Genomic DNA, 22,846 nt, shown 5'->3' with positions numbered 1-22,846 from the left:
CTCTCTCTCTCTCTCTCTCTCTCTCTCTCTATATATATATATATATATATATATATATATATCAACATACATATATATATATATATATATATAATATGATGAAAAAAGATACACATGCAAGGAATATTATAAAAATATAAATGTGTTGTTTGACGCAGGACCTGTTATAAGGCAGAAGAAAACCTATACCGCCGAGAATCAGAGCCATGTAAATGAAGTTGCATTTGTCAACTGGTGGTGAGAGATGCGTGAATCCATTTGAGAATTTGAACTCATTCATGCCCCTGGCTTTGCCCAGCTGGACGTATCCCCGGCTCAAGTTTTCGTCCATATTGCTGGAGAAGAGGAATTGGTGAAGAGTTCGAAGAGAGAGAACGGCGACTTGGTGCTTAGACAAGGTCTTCTAATCCATGGTACGTGAACGGGCGAGTGCTCGCTTCCTGCCGGCAAAATGATTTGATCCCGGACCCTGATCACTATGATATTTATTTCCTTGCACTACGTACGCCAAGTACTTTTCTTATCCTTGAGCGCATGCTTTGACATTTACGGCATTGATTTCTGCGCGCGCCGGCTTTCCACGCTGAGCCATGCTAAAGCAAACTCGACTAACTGGAAATGCTGGAATAGCCAGGTTGAGCTCGTTGATGGCTGATCTTCAGTGCGGCTAATATATATTTATTGTTGCTCATTGCTCGAGTTAGTCTGATAGTGTTCAATTTGCTCCTATATTCACATCAAATAATTGTTCGCCACTATAAATTCGCTAATCATCGGCATAGTACTATCTCATTATGCATCAGTGCATGGCAATCACTAACCATTGCCAAAAGATACAAAAGTTCCACTTTAATTGCTTCTGTTCTTTTCTCTTCTTCCTCGATGCAATGAACAGTTTGAAAAATTTTATAAGACCGAATGAAGAAAAATCAATATCGTCATACAATCGATCCTTCTTGATTTTTATACGCGTTTTTTTACACAATGAGATAAAACTCTTGATCAAATGTCAGTAATCAATATATTAAATTTTACACCTAATACACTTCAAGAAAATTAAAGGACCATCTATTCTACCGCAAAAATAGGCAAATTTCAAGATAGAAGAACTTTGTAAAAAATTATTGTATCGAAATGTTTGAAAAAGCATTTTTTTACAGCTTGAAATCTCTACTTTTCAAGTCGATATTTTAGAAAACAGTTTTACTAATCTATTTCATGGAATTACACAAACATAAATGAAGATAAGATCAAATCTTAAAATTTTTTACGAAATTTGCAAAGTTCTACGGCGCGAATTAAAAATTGTATGTACACAAATGCGGTTTACAGCATTCGAAAGAGTGAATCTTTACCTTTAATTTGCTCTTTTATTAAGCTCTGTATAATTTTTTTCACGAGTTATTTCAATATTAAAGCAAAAAAGACTTTTTTCAATGAATAACAAAAAAATATATAGAACGACATTTGTATCAATTGTCTCTTAAAAAGAAAGCAGTCATAATGTTATTAAATGAAGAATTTTTAAAGTTTTTTAAGTCATAAATTATAATAAACAATAATTATATTTTCTCTGAAATCAGTGAATTGATTTAGTTATATATTGTATCTCGTCTACAAATATTGTTACATATTTTATTAATTATTGTATCTATTATAATCTTATTTACAAATTGCTAAAGAAAGAATCGATTATTCGGAATTGATTCTTTCAATTTCCTTCAATTAATCGATTGTTAAGAATCGAACCTAAAAGAAAGAATCGATTCTGAGAATCGATTTTTTTAGAATCGATATCTCACTATTAAGAGCCCGTTGGAGAATATTGGTAGAAGAAACCGTTTATGTTGGAAAAACCAATGTTATTCGGGACTGTGTTCAGATTCCCACCTGAGAGTGCCATCCAAGTATCACCTATCCTTATTGTTTACCGAAAGTTAAACAAGGATGACATGATTCCTGGATGGGAATCTGAACACGCCCAAGGTTAACAAAGTCGAGTTTTGGAACACAACTTGGTGAGCACAAATCACGTGACACTAATCACGTGAAACCCCCGAATGGCTAGTTTCGCTCTCTCTACTTCTAGGGACACTAATCAAAAACGTCGAAATGAAATGGACGTGCGACAATCACCAATCAAAAATTGGCCACGACACTGAGAACATTGTGGAACTATTAGTTCACCAATCAGAAATAGCCGAAAAACAACATGGCTATTATCAATAAATCGCCTTAATACGCCACATTATTACACACTATCTCATTTATTCGCCATTTATCATCTGGAAGTGATATCGTAACATCACTCTGAATAATCTCGTTTTCCAGCAGTTTCTAAGAGGAGAGTCTGGAAGAGACTCAATCATCGACAGATATCAACGACGTTTGTCAACGTTCGTTGCAGTTTTGTCATTCATCACAAACATTTAATTCGAAGAGAATATGTCATTGAATACGGCACACACCAACGGCGGAGTTCTTCTTCATTCTGGCGAGTGGTAAGCAATGAAAACCTATTTAAATAATTTGCTATTTTCATTCATATATTGCATAATGAAATTTATATTAATCGTAAAATTATCTATTTTGAATTTCGATATGACTTCTGCTGTGCAATACCATCATAGCTTTCTGCCTATAATTGTTCCAAATCCTTGTTACTTTATCACAAATGTGTAATTACACAATCGCGTTTAATTTCAATTATTCGAATGAATTACCCATTCCGTCCACGGAATCACATTTGCAATACCTGTACCAATTAAATTAATATAAAACTTGCACAATATCTTGCAATAATACAACTAACTTTTAATATTTAATTATCTCTAGCATCATACTCTTCTGTGACAATGTCAATATGGAATTTCATGGACAAGAACAACCAGAATTTATTGGAAAAAAGCATGGCAGATTATACTTGACAACACATAGAATGATCTTTAATGCTAAAGATCACAAAGAAAAAATGCAGTCGTTTAGTTTTCCATTTATTACACTGAGCGAAGTAGGACTGGAACAGCCAGTTTTTGGTGCTAATTATATAGGAGGCAAATGCCGTGCTCAGCCAAATGGTAATTGGATTGGAGAATGCAAATTTAAATTGAGATTCAAGAGTGGTGGCGCAGTAGAATTTGCTCAAGCTTTGCTGAGAGCTGCTGCAATGGGTAAGATAAATATAATTGATGCAAAGTGTGTATTTTACACAGTTGGAAATATTTCAATATATTAAGCTATGTATTTTCCATATCAAAATATATGTACATTTATATGTTTTATATATCAAAAACATGACACAAGATTAATAATTATTATACACTAAAGACAAATTTATCAATTTAGCTTGACTTTAGCAAGATATGAAATGTCTTCATTATATTCATGATTTTTAGCTCAACGCAATGGTCCAGTAAATGATGCACCACCACCATATACGCCTCCATTGTCTGATTGGTATCCGGCACAACCTTCAGCTTATCAACCTCCTCCAACTGGATACTATGGATGGATGCCTCCAACTAATGTATTCCCAGATGTTCCACCAGGTTAATATTGGCTTTTTAATTTCCTATATCGATTTGATATCTCCAAAGTTATTGATTTACTTGCATAAGAAAGATTATGATCCTGAGTATAATGCAATTATACTCAGGATCATAATCTTTCTTACGCAAGTAATTCTATAATGCAATCTTTTATTGCTCTATTCTCATAGCAAGATTTAGCTTGCTATCCAAAGTAAAATAAACAACACATATACTTCTATTTAGCATACTTGATGCATATGCACAAGAAAAAATTTTTTGGTTTCAATATTAAAATAATATTACAAGCGTATACTTTGTCATATTATAATATATATTGAAACTTAAAAGTTGTCAAAATTCATATCAGTAGTCAATCTTGTATACAGTTCTGAAACATTAACATATAATGAGATTCATTTCCTTCATCATTTTAGAATACACTTGTATTGAACAATTTTAAAAGCTCATTGTATATAAAATTCATATTGCTTCTTTTCTAGGAAATACAGTCTTTATGACAGACAGTCCGCCACCGTATCCCGGAATACAGCCTGGATACGGATACGCGAGCGGCCCACAACATCAAGGCGCCGGAGCCGCAGTAGGACAACCAGGAGCTCCTCCCGGATGGGCCAATCCGAATTACAATAGTCAGCCGATGTCCCATGCAGGTGCGTATCCTGGTGGTTATGGACAACCACCTTATAGCGGTTATTCGCCTAATCCACCACCGTATTCGGCATATCCGCAAAACGTTTATACGCAGCCTGGACCTTACAATCAGCAGCCGGGATCTTATAATCCATACCCACATCACTACTAAGAGTTATAATAAATACATATATATGTATATATACCTGTATATGTGTTGTAAATTATATATATACATATATGTACATACATATATATATATATACATATATATATATATATATATATATCAAAATTATAAATTATGATAAATAACTTAATAAACTTCGAAAAAATTACAAAAGAAAATGCGCTAAACATTCTTTGCGAATAATATATACGCTTGTGCAATATGTATATTTTTCTAAATATCAAATAGTTTAGTAAAAATCGTTTAAAAATATGCTTTTCGCAATTGTATTGAATATAAACAGTCATCGTGCGTTGATTCCGCAAAGTTATAGTGTACGTTATATATATTAAACGTGTACTATATTAATATATATATATACATATATAATATAATATTAAATATTGATTAAAGACAATTTTTACTGTTTTTATTCAAACCTATCAATTCAAGATTTCATTTCTAAATGGAAAGACAGCTAAAGAATTAATGTGCATACTCACTAAATTTGAAAGTTTGAAATATTAAGCAATACGGTTGTGTAACATGTCCTTACTCGATCTGAAATGAGATTGGCTTTCACTTTACTCAATTATTATCTCGTAGTTGTCAGTAGATCAGTAAACGGCTTGGGCAGACAGATTTAGCAGACTGTGTGCTTCAAGTCATTTTTAATTCGTGTTATATTACCCATTTATGTTGTGTATTTCAAATATAATTTTTCAGATATATATGAGTGCATAGATAAATATTTCATTGTTTATCACGCGTTTTGCAATTAGGAAACGATTAAAACTTGATATATAAAATAATGCCAGAACAAAATAAATTCAAAACATCAAACAGGAATTATGTTTGTATGTATTTTAATATTGATACTATAATAGAATGATACTATAATAAGAACGCTATAAAAAATACATAATTATGTATAATTTATCGTCGTTACATTAAGTTTTAATGATATACTTAAAACTTAAAACCGCTGACGATTTTTAATCTGATATTTAACATGAAATAAAAAATATGAAAAATAATAGTTTGCTATTTTTTAACTTTTGCATTAAATCTCTTTTATACATAACTAAATTTTTTTTAATAAATACTATTATTGTTGCCATAAGCACCTCCATAATTAATTTGTAAGACGCTAATTATTTTCGTTATAGTTAAAAAAATTGACATTTTGTTAAGAAACCCGTGTTTTTCAATTTAACAAAAAAATGTCATTAAAATTTTTGGTACGGTAATAATGTGACATCTTATTTTTAACTTGTGTTGAAATATATTATTCCACATTGCCATTTTTTTATCAGATGCAAAGGCTGCTGAAGCTGCGCAGAGTGCATATTATGATCCTAATAGACCTCAATGCGCTTATGTTCCACCACCAGAATATTACGTAAGTTATGTTTTAATTACAAAATATTTATGGTGATATTCAAAAGTTTATGAATCTGCAGTATTAAAAAAAAACAAAATGTATATTTTAATTTTTATTTATAAAAATATAAATATAAATTAATAAAATATATAAAATTATAAAATTCTATTCATAAAATTGTTTCTTTTTCTAAAAATATTTTTTTTGTTTTTTAATATTTCTGTTTCTTTAATGTACTTGATAAAATGGGATATTTTATCTCATTTTTCTTCATTTTTATCAACCTCCATTTGTATTGTACTTTTTATCGCCAACAATACAGATTGTCTTATCTATGGCACACAACATGATAATCATAAATACTTAGCATTATATAGATTAGGGATAGAATTTTTATTTTTTTCTATATATAGATTGGGCATTTCTCATACATGTTATATAGAAAGGTATATTTGAAATTGTAATTTTAACAAATGCATTGATCTATGTTCAAATTGCCTTCATGATGTTAACGCGTACTTATTGATAAAAATGCGTTTTGAATACGGGTCATTATATATATAGAATTCTATGTATAAATACATAATAATAATGTTTGTTGATATATTTCAGGAAAGTCCACCAGCCTACACGAAGAAATATCAGTGAAAATATATCGCATTACACAAGCGAACTATATAGTGTAAGCGATATACATTCCACTTTAGGTAAATACTGCAAATTTGTATGCTGTCGCGCATTTAACGTAACAAACTGTCAATGTTTGTTACAACTCTTGAATCTGGATACATAGATTCAAGTTGATGGTTAAAGGTACACCAAGTTTTTCTCATTATAGCTATGCAATATTAAAGCACAGGTTACACAGGTATTATTGCAGATACTCCTGCAACAATACTGCTATGTATTAACGCGAATATATATTAACAATAATTTCTTGTACATGTTATCTCTTAAAAACAATTGTATTGTTGTGTTTCACACGAGTCTATATAATTATGAAATAAATGTTTACACATATGTAAATACGTAAAAATGATTTGTATAACCATGAATTTATTATAAATTTTTTAAATCCTTATTGAAAGTTATAAAAAAATATATTAATTGCGATACTATAAACATAGTCAAGCATCAAAACAAAGATCAGTATCAATCTTTGAATATATTTTTTATGAAACTTATGTAGTCTTCTAATAGGGGAAAAGGAGATGAATTTACAATATTCAATAACAAATAGTTTAGATATTAGAAGACAATATTCTCTTGTGTGAACTCAATAGCTACTCATTGAAAATGTGTTCAAATCTTATCATTTAACAATATAATTTTATTCATTACAATAACAAAAAATTGAAAAACATCGAATAATGGCATAATAGACGTTAAAAGGCATATATATTATCCAATTTCTCCAATCGATATTCGCAAAAAGATAAAAAAACAACTGCTTAGAATCCTATCCAAGCCATTTTTGTACGTTATAGATTATGCTCTGGAATACGTAAAGTTTTAAAAGTCTATCCGTACTCTGAGGTGACTGTCAAACTAAGTTTTCCATTTTCGATGTGAGTACTGTGATACCAAATCCGCGTATCCAATAGTACGACATCCGTTACATTGACGGAAAATTTAAAAGATTTACATTCGCTATCGCATTCCGGTGTTGGAGCCACGGTCCACGTTTTGCTACCTATTACTTGAGCTTGCCACATGAGTCTCGATATGTAATCCAACTATAAAACAGAATTGAAAAAAGATTTGTAAGTATTTTGATGACACATTTTTGCAATGCCAATATATAAATAGATGGTTCGGCTACAAAACTTACATGCATAACGGCACCTTCCTCATAGCCCATGAAAATGTAATTGCTATAAGGAATTTCCGCATCATCCGGCAAAAAGTGAGGTATATTGTAAAATTGCTTCATGATATCTAGAATTTGTGGATGACAATTTTTCCAGCCGACATACCAAGGATCTTCACCCTCGCGATGTGACGCTCGATCTTTACTCATCGCAAATACCTCGCGCAGGTTTGCGAAATTACTTTTAAAATGCAAAAACTGACATTCCTCCTCTATTGATTCGTAGGCACCCTCAATACGCTCGTACAAGTTCCGAAAAAAGTCCAAAGTAAATTCTTTATGCGCAGGCCAATCATAGGCTGCATTCTTTATTATCATAGGTCGGGACGAATAGGAATAAAAGCGGAATTCCTCTTTAGTCAAATTCGGCAAGATTAGCGGCGTTTTGATGTCGCGACAGTAATCGCAATTAGTTATCGGTCTTGTAAACTCCCAGATAAGATAATTGTTCGGTAGTAAGCATCGAGTTCCTTGAAAATTCTTAATTATATTATTGTAAACATATCTATTAAACATGCCGTAAAGAAATGGCATTAATAACATCACCAGCAATTTCTTCGAACACCTTCTGAAACTACGATTCTTGGCACTTTTTGAATTAGCAGTCATAGTAATAGATTTTAAATCATTTATCACAGCCCCTTGTTGGATATAATTTTCAGTTAATTTAAAAAATACTTTTTCTATAAATTCTTCAATATTTTTTGGCGATACCATTCTAAAGTAATGTAGATAAATCCTTGATCTTGATTAATTTGTCATCCGTTTATTTCCGCTTTTCATTTCATTCTTTATTCGCCTATTTAACTTTATAGAAAGCTAAATAGAGTTATTCGAATTTGTACTTTTTTAATGTAGATATTAGTTAAATTTATTTTTCACTTTGATGTATATAGTATACGGAATATAATTCATATTTTTAATATTCCACTCACTCTTGTACTATGCGGTGTAATAACGTGCATTTCAATTGGTCTCGACAATATATAAATATCAATTAATTATGATGATAATTACTGTAATATAGCGCTGCCACTTGTATTCCGTTTTAATACTCTCTTATAATGTAGTGCCAACATTGCGCGCTGATACTTACATTTATTATCATCGCCGCATATTTGTACATATATGAATCATTTGCTTTAAACCTTGATGTGGCTTTGTTGTTTACATTGCCAGAAAAGATTACAGAAGAATTATAAATTCAAGATTCCACACAAAAAAAAATATTTCGTTGTCATTTCTCACAATGGTCCGGTAATCTTTATGCAAATCACCGGTTTAAAATATAAATAATACAAACGATAAATAATATAGTCCATATTTACATTGCTTGTGCACGCAACACTCTTTCTCGAATTCTTGAATTACATACGCGTACTATGAGAGCTGCAGAGCTGTTATCGATTATACGACGCGGAAACTTTCATCTCTCGTCCTACTTGGTGGGGATTCTCCTTCCAATGGCATTCACATCTGCCTTACGAATGGAAGTTTTTAGTTACGACTAAGTACTTTAACAAGATGTTTCCTGCATCCTGCATCATATGTTCAGCAGATGTGTCTTCTGCCTCCGTTAAAAGAACAATTTCTATTATGACATACGTTGTACGTTTAGATAAAAAAATTTTAACATCGACAGAATATATATTTTATATAGATTTTATATAGATTTTATATAGATTTTATATAGATATCAATCTGTTATTTACATAATATATTTCTACTTAATCACGCGCGCGGATAGAACTACGATTAAAAAAAATGAAGCATTAAAAAACAAAGTCTCAGAAGTATTTATTTCATCACACAACTAATGTACAAGTCTCATTCAAACCGACTTCTCAAATAGATTTCTCGACAATAACTGTATCGTAAATATTACTACAAATTTTGATTTATCTTATTCTTGTGATTACATGATTCAAATGTATAAAATCTAATTTACAGCAATTACAACGTTAAAGATTATATATGAATTCTTTATGCATAATTCTTATAGATCGTGATATAGTATTTTGATCTTTTTTACATGTTATTTTATTATTAGGCCAATCACAAAATGTTGAACGGATTTCTTTATTTCATTCAACGCGAAATTCGTTGTTATTCTGCTGTCAAGTTAATGTAATGATGCAGAAATTTATCCTGGTCTTTTATTTACAAAGATTATGTGTTCCAATAGCGATATGTGTTGTAATCTATTTCATAAAAGATGTGTATGTGTGTGTGCTTTTTGCGGGCGAATGCGCATGTTGTGTATTTCTTTTTGTTGCAGCTACAACAAAAAATAAAATTTTGTTAAAACTTAACATGTACCAAGAATAGATTTCAAACAGTTTTTGAATAATGTACAAATATCTATACACATGTATACACATGTGATCACATTAAATCATTTGATAAACTGAATGTTAAAAATGGTAAAAATGTATAATTGAGTAATAACAAATCATAAGTTATATTGATAATGATCTTTTCAAAAGTTTGCTTACAAATGCAATGTTATGACTTAAACCCTTTCGCTACGGCATGCTCGTATGTAGAAGGTACATATTTCAGGTGTAAACAATGTTAATAAGAATTTTTACAAGAGGGAACTATAAACATTTTATTTCATTATTCGAAATGATTTTTTTTTAACTTGCCTGTAATTATCTAATTATAAATACCTTTTGTGATATATAAATTTTTTATTACAAATGTTGAAAACTGGAGGGAATAGAAATATAGACGTTCTTATATATGTACATTAAATAGTCGCTCGCTTGTTAAAGACATAAATGTATGCTCTTTACAGCGAAAGGGTTAACTGAAATATAATTAAATTTCATAAAATTGTTTTGTTGATATCTAAGGTTGTAAAATAATACAAATAATATATTAAATCAAATTAAAAATCTTGATATCCGAATCAAAATATTTTTATTGTAAAAATGATTTATCAACAAATTAAATATTTTTTAAAATTTGATTAAAACTTGCAAATTTCAATAAATTTGTAGATTTGTAGATTTGTAGACATTTTTAAAAAATTAAAAAAATGAAATTAAAAAAAATCATATAGTAAAATATTTGTAATATTATCACAACACATTATTAATTATGGAAGTTTCACTAATCACAGTTCTTATTGTAAAACTGTCTATTTAACTTTCAGCTGTGCAAAAAATTCAAGGTATACACTTAAATCTGGACTATGAAAATATAAAACATTTGGCATAGTGATTAAATTCTTTTTTTTTCCCAATAAATCAAGACTAGTCACCTAAATAATTTTTGTAATGGGACAGACTACGTTTATTGGGTATTCTCCGCAATGATAACGTAACTCAAAATAAATTATTACTTACTGTTAGAAATGTGTGTGACTAGCTGACAGTTTTTATGTCAATGTAACAGCAGTGTTTGTATCAATGTTTACACCCGATTAATTAAGCTTTACAGAAATCGAAATTTCCGGCGGTTATCAATCAGAAGTAACACCATTTGCCAAGAATAGCGTCCTTAATAGCAGATATGTACTGCGCAGGGACCCAATATATCCAATACCTTGATGCTTCCGTAGTACCTAATTGTATTGCCTGTTAAATTATGAAAATTACTATTAAAATATTCAATGATTATTACAGAATTTATGATACGCTCTCAAAGTGATATACATGCCATAATATGATATTCAGGATGATCATGAATAGGTTCACTGTGGACGCCTTTTATCGAATTCATAGGTATTTTGTCTGTTCTTTCTTTCGTGCCGATCCAAAGCTGATCTTGCTCCAATTTAAATGTTAACCTGACTTTCCCTCCAGACTTGTTTAACATTCCAGCTAATGGAAATTCGGGCAAAGGTTCCTATATAATTAATCAACAAAATCAGTTGCAGTAAAATCATTTTCATTAATGTATACATGTATGTAAAACTTTATGCAGTTTATACAACCTTGCTATCTAATATCCCTGGCATCACATCTTCTGGAATACCTTTATCTAAAACTTTCCTATGGATTTTTTGTTGCGAAAGAGGTTCTTTGCTCACCGAAGAAACAGCCTCATCGATGAGATCTTGTTTCGTCGGAATTGACACAGCCAATACATCATCTAACTTTGATCCAACTATCATGACTTTGGCACCTTAATTGTTATAAAGCAAGTAGGTAATTTTATTAATGACAAAGAGTAACATATGCTTATGCAATGACAAGCTGTATGGTTATTACCTTTCGTGACTCCCAAGTTTCTAAGAGTCTGATCGTCTTTGGCTAATCCTTTAAACATAACTTTCTGCATCGCTTGTGGTACTGAGATAATTTTTTGCAAATATGTCTTTAACTCGGCAACTGTGCAATCCAAAGCAAAATTTACACTAATCTTCTGTTTGTTGTAAATCACTGTAAAGTCTACATTCTCAGTAGATGATTCTTGCAAGGTAGCATCCTGCGAGCTGTTGACATTGTTTTCACACTCCATAGTTGTTTCTTTAGTCTCTAATGCCGAATTTTCAATGGACTTTGGATTCGACGCGAGTTCTGGACAAGGAGACGAGTTGCAACAGCTGTCATTGTCGCTCTTTACAGTATCTAGGAAGACAAAAATATATCTCAACATGATAATACATCTCTTTGGCAAAAGCCTAAAATTCTTTTCTCGTGAAAATGTTGATTGCGCAGATTGTGCACAATAATTATCTCGGAGACAAATTGTTTTAATTATTGTCATATTTGTTGAATGTCAAATGAAGGTACGAATGGACGGTTAACCGGTGAAAGGTTAATCGCTTTAAAAATGGCTGTAACTTTTTAAGAAATAAATATTTCAGCAACCAAACGGCGCAAACATACGTCGTTGCATCGGAATTGAAGATAATCCGCAAATACACGCTTCCAAGTTTAGGAGCTTATGATATTAGAGCATCAACGTCATAAAATTATCTGACATACACAAATACACACCACACATTGATAGGGTGTTTCGACGAAATGTCGCGATTCACCTATCAGCCAGTCGAACTTGTCACGCGATCGAAAAAAAAGATGGTAAAATAGGAACAAAGAGTAATCGAACACCGAAAATTTTTACAGAAAGCACGAAAAATAAACAGGATTCAGCACGTACCCACGTACTCCATGTTGAACCGTGTTCCGTTAACCAATCAAAATTATCACAGAGAGCGTCACGCATCGTGACATCGATGACGCACGTTCTACGGAATGACTTTCGAATTTTTGAATCTCTCATCTCACTACCGCGTTTATGTATATACATATAAAAAGGTAAAAAAATAATATATATATGTATATATATATATATATATATATATATATATTAATATTTATTTAAAGAAATATTTTTATATTTAGAAAAAAAGACAATAAAAATATATAATTTAGTACATTGGAATAACTCAATTATTTTCCAACTTGTCTACGCCAATTCATTATTACTATCACCGACGAGATATTATTAAAGATCGTCAACCCTGAGTAAATTTTTGTCCTTTACAAAAAAGATCCGAAGATAATGGAAGAACACTGACATTATCGACAACTGATATAAATTTATGGTTTATTAATAATTAACACAAATATTTTAGATAATATATTATTAAATTCATATTTTTTATTATATAAACACTCCATAAATAAGTATTGCTGCAAAATTATGATTTTTTTTTCTACAGTTAAGCTGGGAGTACAAATTCTTGCATAATGCGTAACACATAAAGCATAAGAAATTCAATGAATCAGAGTTCTTTATTTCATGGAAAAGAAGAAAACAAAGGACTTTGATTCAGTTAATTTTCTTGTGCATTACGTGTTATGAATTATGCAAGAGTCTGTGCTCCCCGCTTTATCATTTCTATTGATAATATCGCGACGGCGAGATAGTAGAGAGAAACTTGAAAGCATGCTCAGGATTTAGCTATTACTTTATTTTGAAGCGCCTTTACGTCCACAAAATGTGAACATTGAACTACGTAGCCAATATCTGTGATCCGGTCGGTGTCTACGATTTTTTGGTTGTATTTTCGCTATATCCACGAATTTCGATTCGTTAGATAGACTAATGCCCATTTCCATCAACGTAGATTAACTTTAATCTCGGTTCAACTTACTCGTCTACTTTTTCTAATTTTTAGAATTAGAAAAAGACGAAGAGTAAGTTGAACCGAGATTAAAATTAACACTGGTGAAAAGACGGGCAAAAGACGAACAATCAATCTGTCGGCGCTTATAATAATCTTGTTACAAGACAACTTACAGTGAGTGTTTTCCAATCTTAACACATCTTAACACAGGACTGCACAAAGTATCATTGTGTCACGATTCACGATTCAAACAGAATGTGTACGTTGTGCATGAGATCTGTTTCGGATAGAGTTGGATTAATGAGTCAATTCTAAACAGAATCGTAAGACTCATAATATATATTCTCGTAAAACTTGTAAGAACTTATGACTAATATTTTAAGTTTATGCGTATATTGTAAGACGTATGATTATTCGTAAATATAATATCTACGATTTCTTATAAATTTTATAGCTAGTAAGAAGCTGTCTGTAAAAATATTGTATAAAGGTATAAGTATTTAAAAATTCTTTTTTATATAAGTCTTATAGGAATATGTTATGAGTTTTATGATTCTGCTTAGAATTTAGGCATAAATGTAGCTTTTTCCGCCTGTATTAAATAAAAAAAAGTAAAAGTGCCGACCACTCAATATCGTCCAATCTTATTTATATCCGCCGCAGTTAGTAATATGTAATTGTCACTAGAAAACACAAGCTTATACAGCTCTCGACTGAGTACAGATGTGTAGCATTGTGTCGATGATAAAGATGCCTTTTTATACTGAAGCTTGACGCTCATTTTCAGCGTCGAAATAAGTCACGTGATAGAAATTGACGAATATCAAACATCAATTTTGAGCATCAAGAGTCAGCATGGAAAGACACTTTGACGGACAATTGAAACGCAATTTTTGTCGCTGTGTGCACGAAAGTGTCTAGGAATATTGCAATTCGAAAGCACCCAGTTTTATCTATCGGACTGAAATGTGTGAACATAGCGAAAAGTACAACCAAAAAATCATAGACATTACCGACCGGATCATAAACATTGACTACGTAGTTGAAAGTTCACATTTTGTGGACATAGAGGCGCTTCGAAATAAAGTAACAGCTAAATCCTGGGCATGGCCGCTTTCAGGCTTCTCTCTGATACTAGATTTCCTAATTGATTCCAAATGGACACTTGCGTTACTATATTACGTTGCGGATTCTGTGCTGTAAAACCGTAAAGGATCGCGCGCGCGCGCCGCGTGTGTTATATAGAGATCAATGAGGTTAGGAAACTTTAGGAAAGAGAACGCGGTTTTTTTACAGCGTGGAATAGTAGGTTACGGAATATATTCGCAGTAATTTCAAGGTGAGCCAAAGCAAACGTGATGGCGAGCACGGGATGTTCCGCTTTCTCTCAGGATGGACAATATTACGCATTTTGCGGCAATGATGGCAAATTGAAAATCTGGGAGACTGCAAGCGGCCGGTTGAAACATGAATATACTCCTAATCGGCACTTATCATCACCCTGCAGTGTTATAGGATGGATCTTTGTGAGCCCACAATCGGCGGGCAATGTATCGGTAAATATATGGATCGTATGCTCTTCAACCACAGATATTTTCACTTTCTCTTCCTTTTTTCGCTTTATTTTTCACTGTTATTATGTACAATTTTATGTTGACAGTTTTTATTGTTTTTAATCCTCATCCACACCAATATTTATCTGCCAATGTATTATATATTATTTCAAACTTTGTGTAAGTTTCCAGAAGACTACATTAAATGCATATCATATATTTCATTTTATATAGAGAATTTTATGTTTTTTTATGACTTGATGTATGACAAATATTTCCAGCAAAAGGGCATTATTAATGAGATCATCTATAAACACGTTTATAAAAATCACAATGTTAGAAACTTATTCCTCTAGTAAGATGAAACATTTTCTGTGTCTTTTAAGCCTTCGCCAAGAAAAAGACGTAGGAGGAAGTCAATTTCGGAACAAGTCGATCGCAAAGCTGTTGTGGCAATGGGTTCGATGAGTGGAAAAATTACTTTGTATGACATAGCTGCTGCATCTGTTAGCACTACTTTAGAGAATGGTCATTCTTCCACTGTCACAGCAATCGCTTGGTCAGCACACGCTGGATTGATTACAGCAGCTAATGATTATCATATAGTGGAATGGAATCTTCAAGAGAATGGGATCAAATGTAAATGGAAATCTGGCAAGGCAAAAGTCACAGCCTTGGCAATTCCATCAAACGGAAAGTCCTTACTATCTGCTGAAAAAATAATCAAGTGGTGGAACTTAACGACAAAGCAATTGATCCGCACGTTTACTGGACATGCCAATCATGTCACTTTTCTTCATACTATACAAATAGACAGTGCAACTAGTTACCTAATAAGTGCTGCCCATGCAGATAATCATCTTTCTGTATGGATATTAGACAAAGTATGTTGCATTTCTTTCTTAATATTTCACAGTCTAACTAAAGGATAACATAAAGTATTAAAAATGTTCTTTAATTTACTTCTGAGACAAAGATTCTTATAGACAAACATTATTAATTAATCAACAACTAGAAATTTATTTAGTCTAAAAATAAAAAAAGTTAATAAGTAACATTATGTAACATTTTATACGATAACTCATTTTGTGTACAACTGTTATATGATACAATTTTACCGTGCACACATATTAACTTTTATTCGTTTGATTGTTATATATACATTCAAAATTAATTTACAATTAAATGGTTTACAATTAAATTTCTTTTTATCTCTGTTTAGAATAAAAATGATAAAGCGTCGATAGCAACACTAGCCATTCAAGATGAGGCTACATCCATCTCGATACTTGTTGCAGAAGAATTGCAAGTCGGCATATTGGTTACTACTCAATCGGGTCAAGCACAATTATTCAAGTATCAGCCAAATGGTCATACTAAACCAGTGAAACCATCTCTTAACATTGCGGTAGCGGCAGATATCAATCAGAAGGAAACTGTTCAACAGATTCCAATTTTAGCAGGTCACTTAACTGAAGATGAAAAGTTATTACTGGCGTATGGTAGTTATTTTAACTTAACATTCGAGAAAGTAATGCCCGACTTTTCCAACAAAGTGCAATGTTTAATTAGATCGGAAAGATTAGATACAAAAAAATCAAAAGAAAGGAAAGAAGAGGCAATTTCTAAAGTAAAACCTACTGCGATCGAAGAAGATGTTGAATATCTCGCACCAGGTGACATTTTTCGTAATTATGTATTTTCATGGTAACAAATTGTTTGGTTCGATGAAAAACGATAAAAAAAATAAAATAAAAAATATATTGCAGGAATACAAGTTTCAACACAAAAAAGAAATAGAACTACCTCAGGCTCTCAATTACTTTTAAAAGATAGATTGGAAAATCTTAGTTTAAATGCAGATGCCAACACACCAGGGAGGACACCAACGAAAGGAGCCAATATGACGCAGTTATTAATGCAAGCATTAAATAGCAAAGATAAAACTATTTTAACAACAGTGTTATTTACAAAAAATGAAGCTGTAATTCGTAATACCATTGCAAGATTACCAGTGCAAGCAATTATACCGTTGCTTAAAGAATTAACTATTATGTTGCAAGGCAAAACATATGCGTAATTATATTTTTTCATTTATAAATTTTTTTCAATTTCATTTATTCTATTTTAAAAATTTGCGTGAATTATTTTCTTGAGACTGATTATTTTATTTAGGAACAAAATTGCAGTAATGTGGTTGCAAACTTTAATAATGACTCATGCAGCGCATTTAATGTCGCGACCAGATATCGCAGAGATACTCAGCCCTATTCTTAGTTTTATTGATGCAAAGTTAGCACTTCTAACAGCTATACAAAGATTAAAAGGCAGAGTTTCTCTTATAACAGGACAAATATCTCAAGCTAATGAGGAACACAACAAGGATATAACTGAGGAAAGTTTGCTTGTTTATCAAGATCCAGGTTAATATGATATACTGACTTCCAAAATTTTATTGAATTAACATACTAAATCACGTCAAAAATGTATGTAGATTCATCGGATGAAGGTGCCGATAAAGACGATGTTGATTTAAGCAGCGAATCCGATGACAATTGGGAAGAGATGTCCGATCAAGATGTTCAAGATGAACATGATGAAGAAGATAACAAAAGCGTTAAATTTGATGACGATGATGTGGACGATAACGAATCTATACACAGCTGAAATCTATATCAAATTGGTAATGATTTGTTTACTATTAATTTATTAAATAGATTAAGTAAAAAAAAGAATTCTAATTTGAAGAATATTAATTAAATATGATTACTTTTATTTTCTAAAAATTTCATATTAATATGCTAATAATTTAATATTTAATTTTTACTAAAATAATAAAGAAATAAAGTAATAAAAAATTAAAATGATATAAATTTTATATTAAGGCATATTCGGAATAGATTCTAATCAGAAATATTTTATTTTCAAAGAAGAGATTACGATAGAAATCTAGGGAATAATTGAACGATTTCGACTAGAATCTATTCCGAATAATTATTTTATGATGACGTGCCCTGTATATAATATATTTATACCATTCGTATCATTTATTTGTAAACTATATTTAAACATTTAAAAAAAAAATGAGTTTTTTTTATATTTCAATTATTATTTTCAGTAAAAATTTTAATTACTATGGAGATATTCTTGATGAAAGCCAGATGGTGCTGTAAAAAGTAATATCTTTTTTTTATGAGACATTTATTTTCACTATTATGTGAGGATTTGGATGAAAATACAGCATTCTTTAATAAAGAAATCATGAAAGCTGATACATTTTTCTTGTTCATAACGATTGTATACCCAATATTTTTAAGAAATACATAATTATATGTATAATTATATGTATATGAATAACAAATAAGTAATATAATTTTTTTAATATATCTTTTTTCGTTAATCCATCCATTAATTAAATCTAATATTATATTTAAATATAAAGAACAGTAATGTAAAATAAAAATATTTTCTTCGCATATGAATAAGATTTATATGTATCGTATATGATATACGAAATGTGTAAATCTTATCGTGAAATTTCGCTCGGCGACTCCGCCTGATAACTCCGAGCGACGTCGATGACATGATGAGGATGCGGACATTATGTTTTCAAAAATTTACAAAAAACAATTAAATCCCTAAAAAAAGCTCTTTAAAAAAGAAAAAATATACGCCAAGTACATAAAAAAGGTATCGAACGGTTACATTTCGTTTAATAAAAAACAAAATAAATGCAATTAGCCAAGTATTAACGCAAGATATGAGATAAATTGAAAGTGACTGAATAGTGAATTTGATGCGATTAGACGCACTCAGTGCGCATTGGTGTACATTAAAGCCGTTGTACACAAGTTAACGTAAAGATTTATAAATAAACATAAAAACTGGTTAAATCGTGAAATATTCAATACACTATTGTGCTGTTAGGTATATATAATTCAAAATATTTGCATTTCACTTTTACACTTAAATTAAGTTAGTGTACAATTTAATATGCGGTTTTAATACTAGTGCACACTAATGCATTCAATCGAATTCGCCATAAAATGGTCAACTGGATTGTAGAAACGAAAAAAACTTGGTCCCCCTTTCTATACAGAATTTTCATAATAATAATTATCGTTTAGGATTTTATATCATGCAAGTGATACGAATTGACAAAATTTTTTTCAATAAAATATGCTGAAAAATGTTGATTCTTACAAATATTTATTTCTATCTTATCTGCCTATTTCCTCATACATTTTTTCGATTACATTATTATCTTAATTATTAATTATTAATTAAATAAAATTCATTCAATAATGTATTTTTTTCTGAGTAATTATATAAAAAAAAAATTATATTCAATAATAATATATTTTAATATAATTATTCATTTTATATTTTCTTTAACGAATAGGGCACTTTGCGTTTTCTGTCTTCGGTGATTGCAATGAATTTTTTTTTTATTTTGATATCTAATTTAAAAAAACTATTAATAAACTATAAAAAATTTTACAGTTGCATTTTCATCCGTGTATAAATTTTGTAAAAATTATTTTGAAAATTATGTACGTAAAAAAAAGACTGCACAAAGTAAATATTTTTAGACTGCATTTTCACATTTTTACCTGACGCTAAAAATGAGCATCGTAGCGTCAGGTGAAAAATATTGTAGCCCAAAAATATTTACTTTGTATAATCTCTTTGTACATAATAATTTTCAATACAATTTTTACAGAATTCATACACATTAATTAAATAATAATATTAATTCTCTTTTTATTAATCAGTTTTAATTTTGTGATTCAATAAAAAATTCTGCTTGAATAAATAATATATAATCGTTGAGTAATAATTGTCATTATCAAAGAACAGTTATCAAAGTCAAATTATTTTAATCGCAAAGTAACGTTATGTGTACATATATATTTGCTATCATATTATACGAAAAGTGTAAATTAAGTATCTACTGCTTATTGATTGATAAGCAACAAGATAATCGACAAACAGTCTTGCGAATGTTTATAATTAATATTTTGATTTTATAATTCTCAATTGCTTGAAGAGATATCATTGGTATAGAAAAATATAAAGTATTATTTGTTGTATAAAATATACATATATATGTTGTTATTTTTTCGCTCGGTTAATTTTTTTAAAATACTTGAAGTATTTTCCAGAAATTAATTTTGTGATATTAAAGTTTTTGAACATTCTTAAAGATAATTATTAACTTTTTTTTATGCTCAAGATTATTAAAATATAAACTATAACATTAATTTACACAACTAATTTACACAACTTTTACACAAAGATTGATTTCGTTGAATTTATTATTTCAGTTTCAAGTGAGTTGCAAAATTCATCCATAGTGATAGTTATAAATATTCAGAGTCCAAATGTTTTAATTCTTTGAATATTTACCTAGGTAGCACATAATATTTATAAAATATTTACAAAATATTTATAAGATTTATTTTAAATCTTTTGCAAATATTTTTGTGGTCTTAGATTGCACGCATCATAAACATTTATTATAAATATTGTGAAATATTTATTGTGAATGTATAATAAATGCTCTGAAAATACTTAATGAGACATTATAATCCAAGTAAAAAATACTACTATTAGAAATATTTATCATAAATATTACATAAAATATTAAGTCTATATTTTAATAATAATATTTTGAATAAATATGTAAAATGTGTATAAAATATCTATATAACATTTCAAAAAATGAATATTAATAAATATTTATTATAAATATTCTATGCTGGGTACGTAGATTTCAACAGATTTTTTTAGATTTCAATAGATTTGAATGAACTGTATCATGGAAGAAATTGGAAAACAAAGACAAGAATGAAAGACATGAAACAAAAACAGAATAATTCTGATCAGAATTCCGATTTATTCCATAATAGATATCGTAGAATATATGTACATATATTTTGAAATTAAGAGAGAAAAGCTAATTATTTTTCAATTGAAATAAACTTCATGAAGTAGAGTGTAATCAACAAATATAAATCCCGGATTTACATCATGTCAAAGGGTAGACGATTACCAATAAAGATAATTGAAAAAATACAAAAGATAATAACAGAAAGATTGGTTGTTATCGGTAGGCTGGTTACCTAATAACTTTTTTAATCATGCACTCCGAACTTTGTATATATCTCTTTCGTCGATAGAGAGTATATAAAGCAATTAACGAATAGCACCAGTCGATCCTTTGCGAAGTAAGCACAAGGATGAAAGTGATCGCGTTACTCTTGGCTACGGCATGCCTGGCCCATGCCACGCAGGTACCCACTCAGGTCGCCGACAAAACATACCTTCTTAAGCAGAAAAGCATCTATGAGCTCTTCTGGCATGTCGATCAACCAACTGTTTACCATCCGGAACTTTACCAAAAAGCACGATCCTTCAGCTTCGAAGATAACGTTGCTTCTTTTACAGATCAGGTACTTGCTACAATGTTTTTTATACTATAATGTCTGTTTTAATGTCTGTATTAATTTTTATAAATTACAATTTTAATTTCTATAAGGAAAAATTAATTTTGTCTTTTTTATTTAATCTCATAATAAAATTATAAATTTTGAAAATAACATAAAAATTGTTTGCATATAGCTGTAAAAATCGCGTAATGTTAAATTTTATATATATATATATATATATGTGTGTGTGTGTATATGTCTGAACAAAATAGAAAGCAAAGAGAAAGAATATCAAGATAATTTTTGTCATGTAAGTCTTACTATATTACAATATTCGAAATAATGGAACGACTTTTAGATTTGTATTTATTAAAAGACCTTTTTATTATTTTAAGCTATTACAGTTTTTAACTTTAAAAAAAGTTTGGCAGAAAATTTTCTACACATCTCTCGTACATCGCATATATAGAAAAACTATTAAAATCTCGAACAAGTTGGTTTTCTAATTCAATTTAATAAAAAAGTAAAATAAAATAAAATAAATCTAATAATATGCATGTTGATTTGTTATTCTATAGGCAGCAGTGACCGAATTCCTGCAGCGATGGAAACACGGAATGCTCCCACGGGGAGAAGTGTTTTCTGGAACTTATCCACAGCATTACCAAGAAGCGCTTTGCTTCTTCCGCGTTTTATATTCCGCCAAAGATTTTGACACTTTCTATAATACTGCAGTATGGGCACGTTTTCACATAAACGAATGTATGTACGTATACGTGTTGAGTGTTGCCGTGACCCATCGGCCGGATACCAATAACATCCTTGTGCCTCCTATTTACGAGATTTTCCCACATTATTTCTTCAACGAGGACGTTTTGCATAAAGCCTATCGTATTGCGATGGGCGATTCGCAAGCAGGTTGGTATATTAGTTAAGACTCGAATATTTATTCATTAACATAAAAATTGTCTTATCAACGACTAATCTATTTTGAAATTTTTCTTTTATTTTACATTTATTTTTTATGTATTAAATTTTTTAAAATTAAGCTATTTAAAAAATAATTATACATATTGTTCACACACACACACACACACACACACACACACACACACACACACACACACACACACACACACACACACACACACACACACACACACACACACA

The 22,846-nt window shown here is 30.3% G+C and overlaps 5 protein-coding genes and 1 pseudogene across 6 annotated transcripts in view; 3 read left to right on the top strand and 3 right to left on the bottom strand.

The window, feature by feature from the left end:
• LOC105617615 (equilibrative nucleoside transporter 4) overlaps positions 1-331 on the bottom strand; it is a 6,177-nt gene extending 5,846 nt beyond the window's left edge. The window contains exon 1 of the mRNA XM_012199170.1: positions 162-331. Coding sequence (XP_012054560.1) covers positions 162-331 — 170 coding nt within the window. The remainder of the gene's footprint in view (positions 1-161) is intronic.
• Positions 332-2,445: 2,114 nt separating this feature from the next.
• Positions 2,446-6,382, top strand: LOC105617614 (WW domain-binding protein 2). Of its 2 annotated transcripts, XM_012199169.1 has the most exons (6): positions 2,446-2,501; positions 2,836-3,170; positions 3,396-3,548; positions 4,031-4,201; positions 5,667-5,752; positions 6,347-6,382. In XM_012199169.1, exons 1-6 carry the CDS (start codon positions 2,446-2,448, stop codon positions 6,380-6,382), a joined length of 837 nt encoding a protein of 278 aa, XP_012054559.1. The 2 variants fall into 2 exon arrangements, with proteins under 2 accessions (XP_012054559.1, XP_012054558.1); XM_012199168.1 differs by lacking the exons at positions 5,667-5,752; positions 6,347-6,382 and having other exon boundaries at positions 4,031-4,353.
• Positions 6,383-7,254: 872 nt separating this feature from the next.
• Positions 7,255-8,321, bottom strand: LOC105617613. Its single transcript, XM_012199167.1, has 2 exons — positions 7,566-8,321; positions 7,255-7,470 (listed from the first exon to the last, which is right to left on the bottom strand). The coding sequence occupies exons 1-2, from the start codon at positions 8,319-8,321 to the stop codon at positions 7,255-7,257; spliced, it is 972 nt and encodes a 323-aa protein (XP_012054557.1).
• A 1,063-nt stretch (positions 8,322-9,384) lies between these two features.
• On the bottom strand, positions 9,385-12,732 carry LOC105617612 (ubiquitin domain-containing protein UBFD1-like). Its single transcript, XM_012199165.1, has 6 exons — positions 12,720-12,732; positions 11,825-12,184; positions 11,548-11,738; positions 11,271-11,459; positions 10,958-11,188; positions 9,385-9,882 (listed from the first exon to the last, which is right to left on the bottom strand). Exons 1-5 carry the CDS (start codon positions 12,730-12,732, stop codon positions 11,078-11,080), a joined length of 864 nt encoding a protein of 287 aa, XP_012054555.1. The 3' UTR covers positions 9,385-9,882; positions 10,958-11,077.
• Positions 12,733-15,050: 2,318 nt separating this feature from the next.
• LOC105617611 (WD repeat-containing protein 43) lies at positions 15,051-18,516 on the top strand. Its single transcript, XM_012199164.1, has 7 exons — positions 15,051-15,248; positions 15,632-16,129; positions 16,468-16,921; positions 17,015-17,321; positions 17,421-17,668; positions 17,740-17,928; positions 18,364-18,516. The coding sequence occupies exons 1-6, from the start codon at positions 15,051-15,053 to the stop codon at positions 17,910-17,912; spliced, it is 1,878 nt and encodes a 625-aa protein (XP_012054554.1). The 3' UTR covers positions 17,913-17,928; positions 18,364-18,516.
• Positions 18,517-21,487: 2,971 nt separating this feature from the next.
• LOC105617608 overlaps positions 21,488-22,846 on the top strand; it is a 3,926-nt pseudogene continuing 2,567 nt past the window's right edge.

The sequence above is a fragment of the Atta cephalotes genome, assembly GCF_000143395.1.
Source record: "Atta cephalotes unplaced genomic scaffold scaffold00013, whole genome shotgun sequence".
NCBI lineage: Eukaryota > Metazoa > Arthropoda > Insecta > Hymenoptera > Formicidae > Atta > Atta cephalotes.
Note: the sequence above shows the minus strand (reverse complement) of the source record. Positions and strands in the feature narration are given on the sequence as shown.

Bases quoted from the DNA above. Each gene is read 5' to 3' on its own strand.
- LOC105617614 (XM_012199168.1), top strand. From the start codon at position 2,446: ATGTCATTGAATACGGCACACACCAACGGCGGAGTTCTTCTTCATTCT. The intron at 2,502-2,835 runs GTAAGCAATGAA...AATTATCTCTAG, and splicing joins CTTCTTCATTCTGGCGAGTG to CATCATACTCTTCTGTGACA. The intron at 3,171-3,395 runs GTAAGATAAATA...CATGATTTTTAG, and splicing joins GCTGAGAGCTGCTGCAATGG to CTCAACGCAATGGTCCAGTA.
- LOC105617613 (XM_012199167.1), bottom strand. From the start codon at position 8,321: ATGGTATCGCCAAAAAATATTGAAGAATTTATAGAAAAAGTATTTTTT. The intron at 7,471-7,565 runs GTAAGTTTTGTA...TCTGTTTTATAG, and splicing joins AGGAAGGTGCCGTTATGCAT to TTGGATTACATATCGAGACT.
- LOC105617612 (XM_012199165.1), bottom strand. The intron at 11,460-11,547 runs GTTGTATAAACT...TTAATTATATAG, and splicing joins CAGGGATATTAGATAGCAAG to GAACCTTTGCCCGAATTTCC. The intron at 11,189-11,270 runs GCATGTATATCA...ATAATTTAACAG, and splicing joins ATCCTGAATATCATATTATG to GCAATACAATTAGGTACTAC.
- LOC105617611 (XM_012199164.1), top strand. From the start codon at position 15,051: ATGGCGAGCACGGGATGTTCCGCTTTCTCTCAGGATGGACAATATTAC. The intron at 15,249-15,631 runs GTAAATATATGG...GTGTCTTTTAAG, and splicing joins AATCGGCGGGCAATGTATCG to CCTTCGCCAAGAAAAAGACG. The intron at 16,130-16,467 runs GTATGTTGCATT...ATCTCTGTTTAG, and splicing joins CTGTATGGATATTAGACAAA to AATAAAAATGATAAAGCGTC.